Source organism: Lasioglossum baleicum, chromosome 6 (assembly GCF_051020765.1).
Source record: "Lasioglossum baleicum chromosome 6, iyLasBale1, whole genome shotgun sequence".
NCBI lineage: Eukaryota > Metazoa > Arthropoda > Insecta > Hymenoptera > Halictidae > Lasioglossum > Lasioglossum baleicum.
Genome location: NC_134934.1, coordinates 4,698,845 through 4,715,223, shown reverse-complemented (window position 1 = coordinate 4,715,223; position 16,379 = coordinate 4,698,845). Strand labels below are relative to the sequence as shown.

Sequence of the window (16,379 nt, the reverse complement as noted above, 5' to 3'; positions counted from 1 at the left end):
TTAACTTTAGAATATAGAGAAGTACAAAACGTATTTGAAAAATATGAATTGATATTATCTCCTTACAAAATGTAGGAAAAAATATAAATTCAAAATGCTTACACAGTTCTGTCGACAAAAAAAGAGTTTGGGAGTTTTACCGACAGAGAAATGTTAATATTCTTACTGTCTAGACATTACTTCATATGACTAGCATATCTACAATTTTTGACGGAATTACGTTAATGAGTTTTGTCCAGCTAATTAGCAGTGATCGCAACACACAATGTTCATTTTACACCATTTTTCTCGCTCGCATTTTCAGACGTTTGGTCCTTGGGGGTGATTTTGTACATGCTGGTGTGCGGCCAAGCTCCATTCCAAGAGGCGAACGACAGCGAGACCCTCACGATGATCATGGACTGCAAGTACTCGATTTCGCCGCACGTTTCCGAGAGCTGTAAACGACTGATCGCGAAAATGCTCGTCAGAGAACCTGAAGGCAGAGCCACGCTCGAAGAAATCGCTGCGGATCCATGGCTGGCAATGGGCTCCGACTCTGATCCCGTGGAAGCGTTGCCACTTGTCTCCCGGCAGCAGGTCTCCGACGATCACCATAATCATATAATCACAAAGATGGTTAACGGTAACATCGCCACCAAAGAAGAAATATTGGAGTGAGTAGAACTCATTCGAATAACGGCGATCGACCCATTTCTCCATTGTGAAATGTGTTAGAGCCTCCTCTCGAAATGATCGCGTTTAGAGTCCCGCCACTTATCCCATTCACAGTGTCAATCGATCATACACTCCCGTTCATATAAGTCGCCGGATACTTATTCAAATTTCGATGCAGACGATTTTTCGTTATCAAACGACCTACACTAAGTAAGTAAGTTTTAAAGAGGGATTCCGTTGTTTAATTGAATAGTTCTGAGAATATGTGTTATTGCGGATTATCTAATACTTTAAATGCATTAAATCAATCATTGTACATTGTTTGTCATTATACCTTATAATTGTATTGGGTGCTTTTTTCTTTCGCACAGTAGTGTATATTATGGAATTTAAATGGTACTTACTAATCTTTTCTAATGTAGAGAAGATGCGAATCAAATCTGACTAAAAATATCCTATTATAATTATTATTCGTATATTTTGTAATTTTTCCAATTTGGAGCTGTCCATAAACCCACAATGTCTACATCCCCTTTTTCCAACTTTTATTCAAACAGCATATGCATATATGTAATTTTGCATTTAAATATTATCGTATACATCTGATCAAGCTGGAAGCTTGTATTCTTTAATTAACATTTTGTTGAAGTTAAGTATCCGGTGATTTATGGAAGGGAGCGTGTACTATGTATATGTACCACCGTACATAAGTATGCGAACACTTGATGGAATCTGATCAAGTGCTTCTTATTGTTGTAATATAGACGCGCGACAAAAGAACCGTGAGCTATATTGTGGCTTCGACGCGTATTTCTTAATTGGTATCGAATTCTGAATCCTTAAAAATTACTTCGCCGTGACTACGCCTATGCTGTGTCTCTTTTTGCAAAGTAGTGAATAAACAAGTCTAACGCAATTTTCCGTTTGCAGCGCTCTGGACAAGAACGAGTACAACCACATCACGGCGACGTATTTCCTGCTGGCTGAGCGGAAGCTGCGAGCTCATCGTCAGGAGCAGGTGCAGAAATCTCGGCCGGAGATCTTGGATGTGTCGGCCAAGTAAGCTTATCGTCGTTAGTTCGTAGAAAAGTCTGAAACAATTGTTGTCGGTAATTCGTCCTATACCTAACAAGCTTTTTGTAATTTTCAGCCGACAAGACGACGCGACGCCGAACCTACGTACGGAGCAGAACTCGTTGAGTACGGTGAACCAGTCGTTGCTGAGCGTACCCCGGACGCCGGGTGAGGTTCCGCAGGTATGTATCGCATGACAGCGCGCTCTGCCGGTCGCCCATACGTAACAATGGCAGACGCTGAGAGCTCTGCCAAGAAAGCGTTCCTCCCGTGGGAAAAAAAGATGTCTGTTCTAGTTCCAGAACGTCCGCACGCGGAAATGCAGTATTGTGCAGGAGGAGGAGGACGAGGACGAGGACGACGTGTCTTCGTGTTCGGGTCGAGACGAGGGCAGCAACTCCGCGCTGAACTCGTTCAATCGGCGCGGCTCGCGCTCCGAGGGCAAGCTCTCGCACATCCTGCAGGACCGGCTGTCGCAGCTACAGGAGAAGTCGAGTCTGAAGACGCAGTGGGTCGCGCCGAAGGATGCCAACGTCGTTCCCGTTATCACTGACGCGGAGGAGAGGCTGTCTAGTCCGATCAGCGGGAATGGCAACAACGACGTGTCGCTGCCGGTGCACCTGAACACGCCGGGCAGACCCCAGCCGAGCAACATGTTCGACAAAGTACCTGCGCCGACGAAGCTCGACTGCACCTACCAGGAGAACCTGAAGAACCGACTCGGGGACTCGCCTGGTTGGCAGACAAGAAAGCAGACCACGATGGAGGGCAGGCCGTTGTCAGTGACAGAGTGCATGAAACCGGTCGGTCCCGTACCACCCAACAAGTGGAGGATGGGGTCGCAGCACCGATCGGCTTGCTCTTCTCTGGACTCCGCGTTGCCACCGAAGCCGTCCGACTCTAACACGGCCAACCCTATCACCACCACGATCTTAACAGAGTCCTCCACGGTGTCCATACCGCTCCATCCCGTGACTCTAGGCGATAATTCGCTTACGACGACACCCAAGTACAAGACGATGCCGTCGCCCAGCAGCACGCCGATAGCGCTGCCTCAATTGACATTGAACGAGATCCTGGAGGACGGAGACAGGGTCGCGGTGCCGACTCCGGAGAGCGGTAGCTCGAAGTGTCGCGTCGTTAGGAGTACAGGTTACGATCAGAAACGCAGCAAGTTCCACAAGACGCGCACCACTTCTTGCTCCAGCTCGGACGCCAGCGACGACGATAGCGAGAGTAGAAAGAAGAGGGCGCACAAATTGGGCGCGTCCGCGAAATCCTTACCCTCTAGACGCGACAGTCACGACGACTCGAGCGATTCTCAAGATCCTGGAGGGAGCGGCGGAGGAGGCGGAGGAGGCGGAGGTGGAGGAGGCGTGGGGAACGGGGAGCACGCGGCGGAACCTTCTTCGAACGAAACGAATCAAAATGACAGTGGAAACACGACTAACACGACCACCACGACTACCACGACGACCGGTGGTAGGCATCGTTCCGCAGAGAATCAAGTGATATTCGGCAGGAGGCATCGAACCGGTAGAAGAAGAGCCGGGGAGACGCGGTTAAGGGAGAGTCAGTCGTTGAATCGGATCACAGAGGTACAAGAGGCCGAGGCGCCTTCAGCGTGCCACAATCAGTGCCACGTGTCGAGGAACTCCGGCGTGTTGGGGGTGCAGAGTATATCATCGTCGTCGTCCTCGGTGTCGCAGAGTAGCACCGGGTCGCATAACATTACACAGACGATATCCCACGCGGCGGCTACCATGCAGAAGGCCAAGGGTTTCGGGCAGAGGTTGCTGCAGAGCTGGTCCCTGAGCACCGGCAAGTCCTCTCTGTCGTCGCCGTCGAACGGTCAGAACAGCTGCAGCCCAAACGGTCGGTGCAACAAGCAGGAGCCGCAGAGGGATTGCTGCCAGCGAATCGAGATCTGCTGCGACGACAGGTGGGACGTGAACGGCGGCCCCGTCAATCAGATACCGTCCAACGACAAAGAGAACAGAAACGGTTCCATGAACAGAAACGACTGCAAGAACAGAAAGATCCGGCTGCTCAGCCGCTACTTCGCCGTGCACAAGAAGCTCTGCGTTCCGCTGCCAGGTTTGTTCGGGAAAGGACGATTGTACAAAGCTCGATCCTGTGGTAGCATCGCCCGTGATCGTGTCAGCCCTCCGTCGCCAAAGTCTATGCTGTTCTGCACCACGGCGGATGACAAGTGGCGGGAACATCGGCAATGGTGTGACGCGAAACATCAACATCGCGGAAGCGACGGTGACATCAATCAGAACCTGGGCCTCTCGCATCTGGTGCAGGAGAGCGTCGGCGTAAAGGGCTGCACCGCTCTGCCCGCTGTTTGTCACATTCACCTAGGTGATGCCTCCAAGTGCTGCAGCCTCTGTTGATGAAACGGTCATCGCCGCGAGTGGACCGACGCACGGTGTTTCGCGGACGTGGGTGGTTAGGACAGGAATCTAACTACCTCGGTCGTACAAAATTTTTCTCCGACGAGCAAGGAGAGATCATTCGTTGCATTAAGTTTGACAATCGTTCACGATTTCAGTCGCAGGCTTCATCGTTATATCGACGTTACACCACTCTTGCGTTAAACGCGGATCATTTGAGAAAGTGCAATTGGATCGAATTCGACTCTTCCAAAATAACAAATTGATATATTCAGTAAAAGTTCCAAGCCTCGTTTGGTTAGTAATATTTGATGGCGCAAGATTTCATCGATATGACGATTCTTAGATTGAATTTGACTCTTCCAGCAACAAATTTAACCGTATTCGACAGAGGTTCGAACATTTGGTTTTTAATAGTATATATGATGCAAGATTCCGCCAATCTTACGCTCCGAAGTTACGGTTTCTGTCGAATAATCGAAACACCGTGCGGCGTACTATACGATTGAATGATTCGTCGATGAACGCGCCGCGCGGCCAGATGCAATGTTCCTTTGCTGCGATGGATTAACGATTACTGGCACGAAGCGGGGCATGCAGGGAAAGAGAGAGAGAGAGAGCGAGCGAGCGAGCGAGCGAAGGAGAGAAAGAAAGAGAGAGAGGGAGAGAGATGCCACGTGGTTATCACCAAGTGCAATCTATTTTCTAATAACGCGGAGAGACTGGCGGTTGCGTAAACGGTCGGCCGCAACGACGCAACGAGTGCGCAGACGGCGAAGGCGATTCGTAGAGTTAGAGAGAGCGAACGGATCATCCGAACGCGAGATTGTGGTAATCGTTAGCCACGACCCCGGTGATTACGCATGGCATGCGTCAATGTTCAATGTATTCAACCGATTCATGGCTCATTCCCACCTCCTCCTGATCCCCCCTCCTCGTCCTGCTAACCCTCTTTATCCCTCTCCAGCGCGCGCCTTGAACGATGCGTGTCGATGAGCACAAGGGTCGAGTCAAGAGGGAAGAAGAGAGCGTATCGATCGATCGGTCGCTCGCCGGGAAGTGTATCTAGTCCGTGTGAACAAACCTATATTGAATATTGCAGAGTTTATTAATATTATTATATATGATAATTATTATTATTGACTACGATTAATATTATTATTCATTATTTAAAAAGAACGTGTCGCGCGAAACGAAATCGAGGTAGTAACGCAACCAAATCATTCTGACGTACGCGGACACCGAGAAGCCGCGATATCGTGGACGGTCTTCCTTTAGCTGTCCTCACCCTCGCCCCTTTTATTTATCTATCTGTCCCCCTTCCCACCCTGTTTTCATTTAAGATCGCCGTAGTATTTTCCTACATACCCTCGCGGAACGCTGGTGGACTTGTAAGGCGGACCACGAGCGGTTCCAAAGCGAAACGACATCGAATTTGTATAATGTGAATATCGATTCGGCGCACGCATATATGAACTCGATAGAAACGTCGTCACTGGTGCTACATGCGAAGAAGAGAAGCGATGAGGAAAAGGAACCTTGGTCTCTCAGGGGAGGATCACGGAGCCCTGGAGCCTCGGTTATCGTGCCAGTTCGAATTCGATGAACCCTGGCAGCGAAGTATTATTACGATTTAGCGAAACTAGTTCCACGGTGTTTTGTATTCGGATCTGGCGTAAACAAGGACAGTTGGTGAATTGAAATTTTGAAACGTAGCTGACGTAGACGATCTCTAGATCCCGGAAACCCCACGAGCTCTCCTTTCGGAAGTCCTCGAAGCTTATACCTCCGCTCGGTATATCTCGAAGATGTTTCCCGTGCACACTGCTATCACTGTCGACTGAGAAGATACATTCTAGGACCAAACAGCGTTGAATATGGCAATGAAATAAGCTCGCATGGAAATTTGGAAAGGATGAATGGGAATAGCGACGCCCTGGATTCGAAGAAGCCAGCAAGAGCTACGAAATTTTGTATTCGTTTCCGATGCAAGCTCGTCGCACCGTTCAAGACCACGTTGCCATACAAATGGCAGTTGTCCGCGCTTGCCGGCTGAGCGCGCGACACCATTGGCGTCGCATCATCCGCGTCACTAGACTGCGGATTTTATGTATTTATGACGAAAATGGACAGGTACAATTCACAGCAGTGGACGAATTAAGAAGATTTAAGGACATCAATATTAATTTCAGCTTAAGTGGGTAAACTCGTTTCCAGGATTGTATGTGATGGAGTTTTTCAGTAATCAAAAGCGTTAAATAAATTATCAATCTAGGCTGCGACCGCCCTGAAAAGCTCTACTTTTACCTTTAAAGAGGTGTAACGTGCATTAATAAATCATAAAGCTGCGCATGTAGCTATTTTCATAAATTACGCCTCGTAAACGTAAAAAATAGGACTTTACAGGGCGATTGCGGTCTGGATCTTTCGTCCTGCGCTTTTGACTACTGAAAAAGTCCATCTTTGCATTATTGAGATATGAGAAGGCGCATCCCGCACCCTAGCAAAATCCTAGAAACGAGTCTATCCTCTTAATAAGACAACTAAAAGAAGACAGAACTTCCTATTTGGCTCTTGCGTCTTGCAATCAATGCAAACATTTTTTATTTTACATAAAGATCCGCAGTCTACTCATCACCAAGAGTTTCGTCGGAGAGATGACGACTGGATAAGCGCGACGTTTGGTACGACGATCCATGGGAAAACTGAGCAACGCTTTCCCGGCGCGTCTATCATAAATCCTTACGGGCCGTGGAGTTTCTTGGATCCTGGGACTCGACTGCTTCGATGATCGAATGCAGGTCATTCGGTATAATACTCGCTTCGCGTTTCACACCCTCTTCTTTTATACGTGCGAGTGATCTACCCACTGAAGATCGAAAGAATTTCTTGGACGATATGAAAATGGTATCTAGAGATTTTCGACATCGATGCTAACGTCACTTAGAATTTGATGCGTCCGAAGCTATATTGACCACTTGTGTACTACTGCCTCTGTTGGGATCGGTTGAAGTCTGTTCTTTCGGTTCAGATAATCGAGGATCATTTCTTTTTCTTTCATCATTTTGTTTGACGAGTGAATGTTACCTTTCCCCATCTTTCATGGAATTTTATACTGTCTCCATTCCTCATTCATTCGTTCGAAGAAGACTGTGTACCATCTCGTAGACTGTTAGCGACGTAATCCGAAAGAGAAGTAAATCCATATCAGGGTACAGGGAATAAATAACTTAGTAGTTCGACGATAGCTTGTAATACGATGAGATAGGGTCCTAGTGGAGCACCAATACAGACCCGATCGATAAAAAGAGACCAAAGAGTGTAGTTCTTATTTCACTTTTCATCGAGGGTACAATTAAACGAGCATCAAGATGTCGAAAATCTCTGTTAGACTGAAATCGATAAAACTATCGCCGATCCTCAAAAAGTCTGCGCTGAAACAATGATTTACACTTTTTGAAAAGCACAATATTTCGATCTTCAAGCTCTGATCCTTCCTCGGGGAAATCGCATCCAGTGTGTGCCGAGCAACGTGTGCAGCGTGATACATTAATTCATTTGTTACACATCCCTGCGGAAGGGACGATCTTTTTCAGTCGTCACTGCCGACGATCCCCGATTCTTTGATCCTTGCCTGACGGGTTGGTTTTCGCGATAAAGACTGAACAAACTGTACAATAACCTTGGTTGCATCGCACGTGACCATGACTCGGCGAGGCTTGAATAAGGCGACGCGATCTTGATCCTTGAAGCTGAACAAGCAGAGGATCAATCGCGCTCTCGAGTCCCCGGAGAATCGTTCGAGCGGGTGCGAACGGGCATTAAGACGGTTCCGCTCGATGGAGACTCTGAGGTGAGCAGACCCATGACCCTTGAATCTCGCAATGTTTAACTGAAAAGCCCCGGGAGCCAGCGATGCGCTTCGTCGCCGGGCATTAAGAGAGAGAGAGAGAGAGAGAGAGAGAGAAAGAGAATTTCATGGATTGCATGAAAGCTCGTCGAGAATGTTATAATTCCGCGCGGCGGATATTTCTTATACCAGGGAGTTCTAACTTGTTCCCCTCCGAGAACCGCAAGGTCCCCACCATTAGTCAAACCTCTTCCCACTACTACGTACAGCCGTAGAGTTAGTGGGGCGGCACAGGGGTGGGGTACGATTGGAGCCCCTTAAGGGGATAGACTCGTTTTTCCAGGATTGCAAGGGTGCGGGATTTTTCAGTGATCAAAAGCGCTAGATAAAAGACCAATCTAGGCTGCGATCGCCCTCAAAAGTCCTATTTTTACGTGTGTGAGACGTAACTTGCATTATTCGGAAGCATACAGCTGCGCATTTAGCTACAGTAAATCCTCTATAAACGCAAAAAAATATCCCCTCCACTGTAGTAATCTGATCTCGGCTCGGGTATATCGGTGTGAACCACTACTAATGCGAGACGGAGAGTCGCAGTCGCCGGCACGGTTCAACGGCCCGCGCGTCCTCACAATGTAATACCAGTTGTATAAAAATTTTGTTATTATTATTTTTTTATGAAACTTTCACCAATATATTTGTGGCATTTTTCTGATAAAAATAAGACCAAACACGATATAATTTCAACTGTATTTAGTGGTTTAATTGACGATGAATGTTTCTGGCGCAACGAAGGACAGCGTATGGGAAAGAAAGAGAAGCGGAGAGTCGCAGTCGCTTTGGCTGCGCACGGTCTCTCTTTACACGCGCTGTTCTTCTCCGTCTTTGGAGCTCAAAAAAATAGTGTCCGACTACGAACTTTGCAAACGAACCTCCCCGAGGCTTTTGCGATTATAGAGGATTTACTGTATTACGTACAGCCGTAGAGTTAGTGGAGCGGCACAGGGGTGGATAATGCAAATTACGCCTCGTAAACGTAAAAATAGGACTTTTGAGGGCGATCGCGGCTTAGATTAATCTTTGATCTAGCGTTTTTGACTACTGAAAACCCCCTGATCTATGTATTATCGAGAAATGAGAACGCGCATCCCGTACCCTTGCAAAATCCTAGAAAGGAATCTACCCCCTTAAACGCTTGCTTCCCCCACCAAAGTTTCTTCCGTGTAGAGCGCACCTTCGTCGTGTTCGCTAGTGTTTCGTGTCTTCGTTGTCCCATCGTAAAGGCGCTTACTGGAAGGGGACACTGGGCGCTATAGTAGGGACCGTCTTGTCTCAATTCAGACAAAAATGCTCGCCCCTGTTCTACGGCAACGATGAAGTCTAAGAATGGGGGAAGTACCTAAGCGGGGAAGGAGCCACGTATAGCTCGCGAGCTACATACATGTTGGAACTCCCTGTCTTATACTATTAGGTACCTTGCGGATCGGAGCTCCGAGTTGCGCAAACTGTTGTACACGCATACACACCTGCAGCGTAGGAGCCTGCAGCCTACGTGCAGCCTACAACCTGCACGTAATCTAGCGAAGCGTCGCGCAAGCTGTACCCGGCAATCTTTCCTGCGACCCGGGCGACCTGTTAGCCCCGGCGGAGACTATCTATATGGTAAATAAGAGATATTTTTCGTGTTTTGTGCGAGGGACCTCCTTCCGCGCGCGGGCTCGGGGATCGGTCGAGCCCGTTTGTTCGAAACGGAGGAGTGTCGCGCGCCTATTCTCCCCCAAGAGAAGCTGCTTCGCGAGGTGAAGCGCCGTGTTATGCTAACTCATGTTCGCTAGTCCCGTTGTAGTCGTCGAGGCGACGACGACGCCACACATAGTACAATGTCCCGAGGTAATTTTTGTAAGTGAATCTTTTTTCCACCGGAACCAACGCGATCAAGCTGTACAACACGAGTCTACACACACAGAGACACCGCATACACGAATGTCAAACATATACCGCATACACGGATCCGTTGAGCGTCCGTGACTCTCGGTCACGGAAACGTAAAAAAGAAAGAATGAGAGAAGCGAAAAAGAATAAAACGATGAGCATACACATATGTACGGCAAAGTGTCCGCTTTAGATTTCGTAAATGTCGACCCAAGTTAACTGCCAGCTGAGTGTAACGAAACGATCCACTTGCGTCGCCCTAAAGGAGGAGCGATCCTCTGTCGACGGGCGCGCATAATCATTCATGCAATAACTGTGTGCCCGAATCGAATAAATGAAAAATAACGAAACATCGAGCACTGTGACGTCGCCCTCTCTGTCTCTGATTTTGCTCCTCTTGTCCTTTTCTGTTCCCGGTTCTCCTGGATCGCTCGGGGCCATTTTGTCCTACCTGTTAATTATTGTAGAATGAAAAGGATGGTAGATACGCGACGCTGCGAGCAAGGTAATTAAATCTTCAACTTTAACTCAGCGATCATCCTCGCTCCGGAATCACGATTCTCCATAAAGTTATTGCCGGAAACACAGTTCTCATAATGTAATCATTTCTTTTCGAGGATTTGTACGTCCGCGGAGGCAGCCATGTTTCTTTTCGAGCCGCGTGTATAGTTACGTCGTGGAAACTTCGGAGCGTCCTATTCACTTTCCCTTGATTAACCATTAATTAAAATAGCCGAACATCATTTCAACATGGTTTAGGAAATCATTTGTCTGTTGTAGGTAGTTCCAATGTAAATTGCGTTAGAAGTAAATGAAGAAATAATTGAACCCACACAGGAAAATCATCCATAAACGGAGCAACTAGTTTCAGAGTGTTTTTATTAAAATTATAATAGTATCGCGCGTTCAAGTATTTGATCAACGTGTAACTAAAACCGCAAGCGCTTCCGCGTTTCGATATGGATGTCGTGGTCGTACACGTTGTGGACGAATCGATTATTATCAAAAAACGTGACATACGTGAAAGAAATACATCATTGGTGGGCGGGCTCGCATGAAAAAATATATATACAACATGGCGATCGATGTACCTGCAATTACCCGGATAGTCGCGCATTATCGCGCCGCGTATCTCTCGCGCGCGGTTTGCTCGCACTATCGTCTTTGATCTGTGCCGCGTGCCATTCCTGGCAGCATTTCAAACTGTTCACTATGGCTATCGTCGAGCATCCGTTCCGAATCTCTTACAAAATATCGCTCGTTCGAACCGGTTCTGTTCTCTACCATCCGAGCGTTGCACAGGGCTCCCCCGTTACATGTCTTATGACTTTACACTTTGAGCATTTAGACAGCGAGGTAAGCTCGTCATCGATTCTAATTCTAGATTTTTATACACTGACTTCGCGGAAAGATCGATTATTCGAAGCACATTTATTGTAATGCTACTTTGGAAGGTAGTGTAATACTTACAATACTCGTGAAATGTATAACTCCCATCTGTTCCTAATTTTTTTCTAAAGTAACGATTCGAACAAATTCGTAGCTTTTCATTAAATTGGCACACGGGTAAACAGCGAGTACGATGGTTAGATAAATAACGAACGTTGTATAAGTTCTTTCGTGAAAAATTGAAGACTTAATCATTTCTCTATATTCTTCTGCAAGATATCGTAATCTCTTGGACGTTATTACTAAACTAGAAAAATGTTCTGCTTGAATTGCAAGTAACAGGTGTATGCGCACCACGTATTTGTTCATAATTAGTGAAAAATGTGTCAAATCGGCGCGAGGGACGGACGAGGGTTGAGTAAACTCGTTTAGCAACCGTTTAGGCTCCTCGACAGCGACTTGTTTGCTGCTTGTCTCACGCTTATCTCGCTACATTGCTAAAACCGGAGAGAAAATTTGAACATCCGACGAGGGAGCACTGTGCTTACACAAACTACATGCACGACACCGCTTCGCGACGGTGGTGATATCAAACGTGAGTAAATGTATAGAAACGTCGTTCCTAAATCTAGCTTGGACACGTCGTGGAGAGACGATCGACTATAAAAAAATACATCAGCTTCTCGGTGATCGCGGAACATTGTTTATGGGAATGTGAACGCTTTGTTCGGGTATACATGCGATTTGTAGCTCGAAAGCTGCGGTCGCTGCTTGACCAGCCCAGTGTGAAAGACAACGACGGAAACAATGCTTGTTCATCCTTCGCCGTGGAAGAACAATGTGCGCGTTATCGTCTGAACGCGTGTAGAGAGGGCAGCTTAAGTCCCAGACAATTTGATCTGTCTACCTGTCCGGAGGCAGCGCGTAAGCCGTCTGAAGGAAGAAAAAGAATGAGTCGTTTAGAGCGCCGGACTGCCTCTAGTTTGACTGAGTAATTGAGCTGTCCGGATCTGGGTCGGCGGATTCCTTCTTTAAGGAGTTAGACTCGTTTCTAGGATTGCGAGAGTGCGGGATGCACCTTCTCATTTCTCGATAATGCATGCGATGGGGGTTGCCAGTAGTGAAAAGCGCTAGATAAAAGATCAATCATATTTTTACTTTTATCTAGCGCTTTTGACTACTGAAAAACTACTCCATCTTTGTACATATTATCGAGAAATGAGAACGCGCATCCCACGCTCTTGCTGTCCTGGAAAAACGCGTCTAGCCCCTTAAATCCGATATTTAAGTTGCATGCTCTTATTCGGCCCATGCGAAAACGGTTCCTCTCGACACACGAATCGAAATAACGACGCTAATCCAACTAACAGATTCTATCTTTCGGAAATGGATCGACGCATCTCGCGCTGGATCAGCCTCTGTGCTACAATACGTTTTTCAATTTGATATCAGTCTTTTCTCAGCTCGCCAGAAGCTTTTTCTCTGGCCCGTTTATCTTGTGTTCCCTTTCCGTCTTCCTGCCTGAAACCCCGGATACGAAAGGAGGTCAGACGCCGATCAAAATTGTCCGCGGCTCGTGGCAGACTTCCTCGCACGTGGCACCGTGCAAATGGAAACCAAGACGGAGGAACCGTGTGCTATCTGTTTAATAAAACTCGCTCGGGAAGAGCGACAGGAAGAGACGTTGTGCCTGAAGAGGCAACTGCAGTAGTGCACCTCTTAAGCGTCCGCCGCTATCTTATCCAATTAAAAGAAAAAAAAATGGACTTTCCATTAACAGTTGATATCTGTCACCTCCCCGCTTAAGTATCCTCCCTGGACGCTTAATTGTGCATTACTGTATACTGATAGTTCGCCGGACTCTGTGACAGTTAGCGCGCTGGTTCTCTGGTTCTCTGAAGGAACAAGCTCTCGCAAAAGCTTCCTCGCATCGCTGGGTCCGGTTTCCATTGACTAGCCGTCGCGATTACGGATGAGGGCTGGATGGCTCGTGATCCAAGTAATTCAGCGCCTTCTTGCTGTTTTCGACGAATTCCTGGAACAAAAGCGAACTTATTAAAACCAGCTCGCCGATCAAAAATGAATCGAACCGTCAGCTTCAATCACCATTAATCCGCGGCTCATGAAGTACGGCCTACCGATGCCGTCGTTCTTCTCGCAGTCCTCGCAGAAGCAAATGAATATGGTGTCGATCACCATCTGCAATCGACAGAATCGATATTAAACGCTTGCCATCATTCAATCCTTTTTCTATACGGATCGAGTGATTTTTACCTCGTAAATGGAGATGAAGCAATGCGCTACCAAGAACGCGAACAGACCGGCCACCACTATCGGCACCCACGGATGGTGCAGGCCCTCCTTTTTCTAAAGAGCAAGACAATTAGGAGAACTCGGGCAGAACCGCTCCACGAATATATTCAAGAAGCTAACGTACCTGCATCAGATAAATGCCCGAGACGATCGTTAATGTAACGACCAGAACCTTCCCCAGAAAGAGGACAAAGTCGCCGACGCTGTTAATGGCGGCCACTCTTAAAATGTTGCTCGACAACGCGTGGAACGCCTTCCTTCCTCCCGTGCAGAAGTTGCATCCGTATATCGCTGCAACCGTACACCGTTATCGCATCTTTATCCTATGCGTTTTATTATCGGGCCGCGTATCTCGGAAATCTCATTCGGGATACCTTCGTTTTCAGTCACTTCGCCGAAAAAAACACTGCGATACCTTGTACCGCACTGTTAAATGGCTCAGAAAATGATTTTTCTACAGGTTTTGCACTCCAAATTCACCCTTTCGCAAATAAAGCATTTTTATGTAAGTTTTTATTAACAAAATTCAAACGTGGACTAATTGTTGAGAAATTAAAAATTGTATTTATTGCAAAGATGTACATGAGGTACTTATTCAAAAGTAATTACTAATTCATTAACTTTGTACTGTATGACAACTGTGTGTAGATATGTGTATTCATTGTAGTCATTTTCTGATTAACCAATTTTTATTTATTGTATTTATTGTCTTATGTTTCCCTCGCAGTAATGACACCGTTCACGTGTGTCTAAATAAATCTACATAAATAATTAATTTTAAATATTCTTAATGGGTGAAATTGCTTTGCAAAGGGATGAAATTGATTTGCATACGGTCGAGTTTGACTTGCAAAACGGTGAATTTGGAGTGCAGAACCAGTAAATGCGCGCAACGGCGTTTATAATTTTTGTGGACCTTCTCTTGCTCAAGTTTCGTCTAGAAAACGTAGACAATTCTCGAACCTCCTGTTCGCAAAAATGACAACGATGCGTTTCGCGTATCCTAATTTTTCCGGTGAATTCACTTCGCCGAAGATGCTCGAATTGATTCGCGCGAGATACGCCCCCGCACTTAAGCGGTTAATACCTGTTTCGATGTAAGCGTTTCTGGTGAGGAACTTCAGAGCGCATTCGAAACACCAGAGGCAACATTGACAGCAGCACAATATTCCCCTCACTAGGTCGTTATCGTACCGCTTCAGGCGATTTTGGACGAAGGAAATTATCGCTCTTATGAGCCGAACTATACCAATAACCAATGCACCGAACGCGACCGTACCTAAGTGATATCGCACGAGATAACCGAAGCCCCGCGATACAGTGCAGGAGAGCCGCTTCTTGTCCCTGCGTCCAGAAAATATTTCCTTAATGAAGTTTATTGTTCCATGCACACACACACTCCATCCCTCTTACGGCCGGCTGGATTGCTTTCTGCAATTTGGTGGTCGTTAATCGGAAATTTCCCCGGCACGCACACATAAACGGGGACAATTAAGAATTCGATTATCTGGGAACCGATTACACGGGAATTGGTTCCTCCGATTGTCATTCATGGACTTTCTTCCGCCAACCGGAATCGTATTAGTAGCGTTGCGCGTTTAAACGAACGAATCCGGGGAACGGTGAGTAAGATCAATTTAAGTGCGGGATCTACGAATGGTTCAAGAACGTGGAACTGATCGACATGTCCCATAGTGGACAACGCAAGCTTCCTAGCTGGACAACACTACCCACTTCGTCCATCAAACTGAGTGACTTGGTTTAATCAAGCATGCATAAAAGTTCATTCGATGGGACGTAAACAGGAATTAAAATCTGTTCAATATCCTAAAATATATATGTATATACATATATAATATTAAAATTAAACAAAATAAGATATGTCCCAGCGTCAACAAGGCAAAAAGTGGAGAATAAGAATAATTTTTTCAGACCCTTTACTCTTATATGGGGAAGGAAGGAGGATAGCCCCCGACCATAGTATGAAAACTCAAATATTCTAGAATATTCTTGTTTGTTTGGCAACAGAATTTCATTAATATCTTCCACTCGCGACTCGTGTTCTAATTAATCACAGATTGAACACGAGTAGCACGTAGAACAGAAATCCTCCTTGGAGAGGCGACAGTTGAACTAGTCAGCAAATAGCACACGTTTAGTCGATTTCATTCGTCTTTCGACAATCAAACGAGAGCACGATTCGACGCTTTAGTTTACCCGATCAACCCAATTCAACTGTCTCCATCTATATTTTTTTTGGTGACAATTAAGGACTTATAGTCGATGACGATTGGGATCAAGAGAAAGTATCAAGAACGAATTTACACTTGGCCAATGAACAGAAACCGTGATTTTTCTTTTGTGTCATCTACTTCCAAGGTTGTTCCTGGTTCTGAAGATGACGTTTTCTGTCAACGATGTTTCAACAATGACGCGAAGTTTCGAACACTTAAACGTTCTGATCGAAACAGTTATGAACAGACTGCGCGGATCTTGCGAAATAAAAATAGTCTAGCTCAATTAAAATGGAAAATTGATCAAAAGTCAATCTGATGGAGAGAGAAATGATTCATTCACTAAATGCCTTCTTCGACATTGCGAACCTCAGGTAAAGTTAAATTAGCTTAAAATGAGATCGTTCGGGTCTAAAACGAGTGTGTAGAACGCAATGTTCGGAACGTACGGGGGTTAATAGGATCCATTATTCCTCCTACTAATTTTTCCTATAAATACATCACATCTGCAGTCTAATTATGAAGAATCCT

The 16,379-nt window shown here is 46.2% G+C and overlaps 2 protein-coding genes across 15 annotated transcripts in view; one reads left to right on the top strand and one right to left on the bottom strand.

Moving 5' to 3' along the window:
• The window catches only part of Snrk (SNF related kinase), a 42,252-nt gene extending 31,990 nt beyond the window's left edge, over nt 1–10,262 (top strand). For both annotated transcript variants that reach the window (XM_076425654.1, XM_076425653.1), the window contains 4 exons: nt 305–656; nt 1,588–1,716; nt 1,808–1,913; nt 2,028–10,262. In XM_076425654.1, coding sequence (XP_076281769.1) covers nt 305–656; nt 1,588–1,716; nt 1,808–1,913; nt 2,028–4,130 — 2,690 coding nt within the window. In that variant the 3' untranslated portion in view covers nt 4,131–10,262. The remainder of the gene's footprint in view (nt 1–304; nt 657–1,587; nt 1,717–1,807; nt 1,914–2,027) is intronic.
• A 512-nt stretch (nt 10,263–10,774) lies between these two features.
• Nucleotides 10,775–16,379, bottom strand: part of LOC143209678 (choline transporter-like protein 1) — a 108,623-nt gene continuing 103,018 nt past the window's right edge. For all 13 annotated transcript variants that reach the window (XM_076425668.1, XM_076425671.1, XM_076425660.1 and 10 more), the window contains 5 exons: nt 14,702–14,958; nt 13,739–13,905; nt 13,576–13,668; nt 13,408–13,500; nt 10,775–13,336 (listed from right to left, as the gene is read on the bottom strand). In XM_076425668.1, the coding sequence (XP_076281783.1) occupies nt 13,268–13,336; nt 13,408–13,500; nt 13,576–13,668; nt 13,739–13,905; nt 14,702–14,958 (679 nt within the window). In that variant the 3' untranslated portion in view covers nt 10,775–13,267. The remainder of the gene's footprint in view (nt 13,337–13,407; nt 13,501–13,575; nt 13,669–13,738; nt 13,906–14,701; nt 14,959–16,379) is intronic.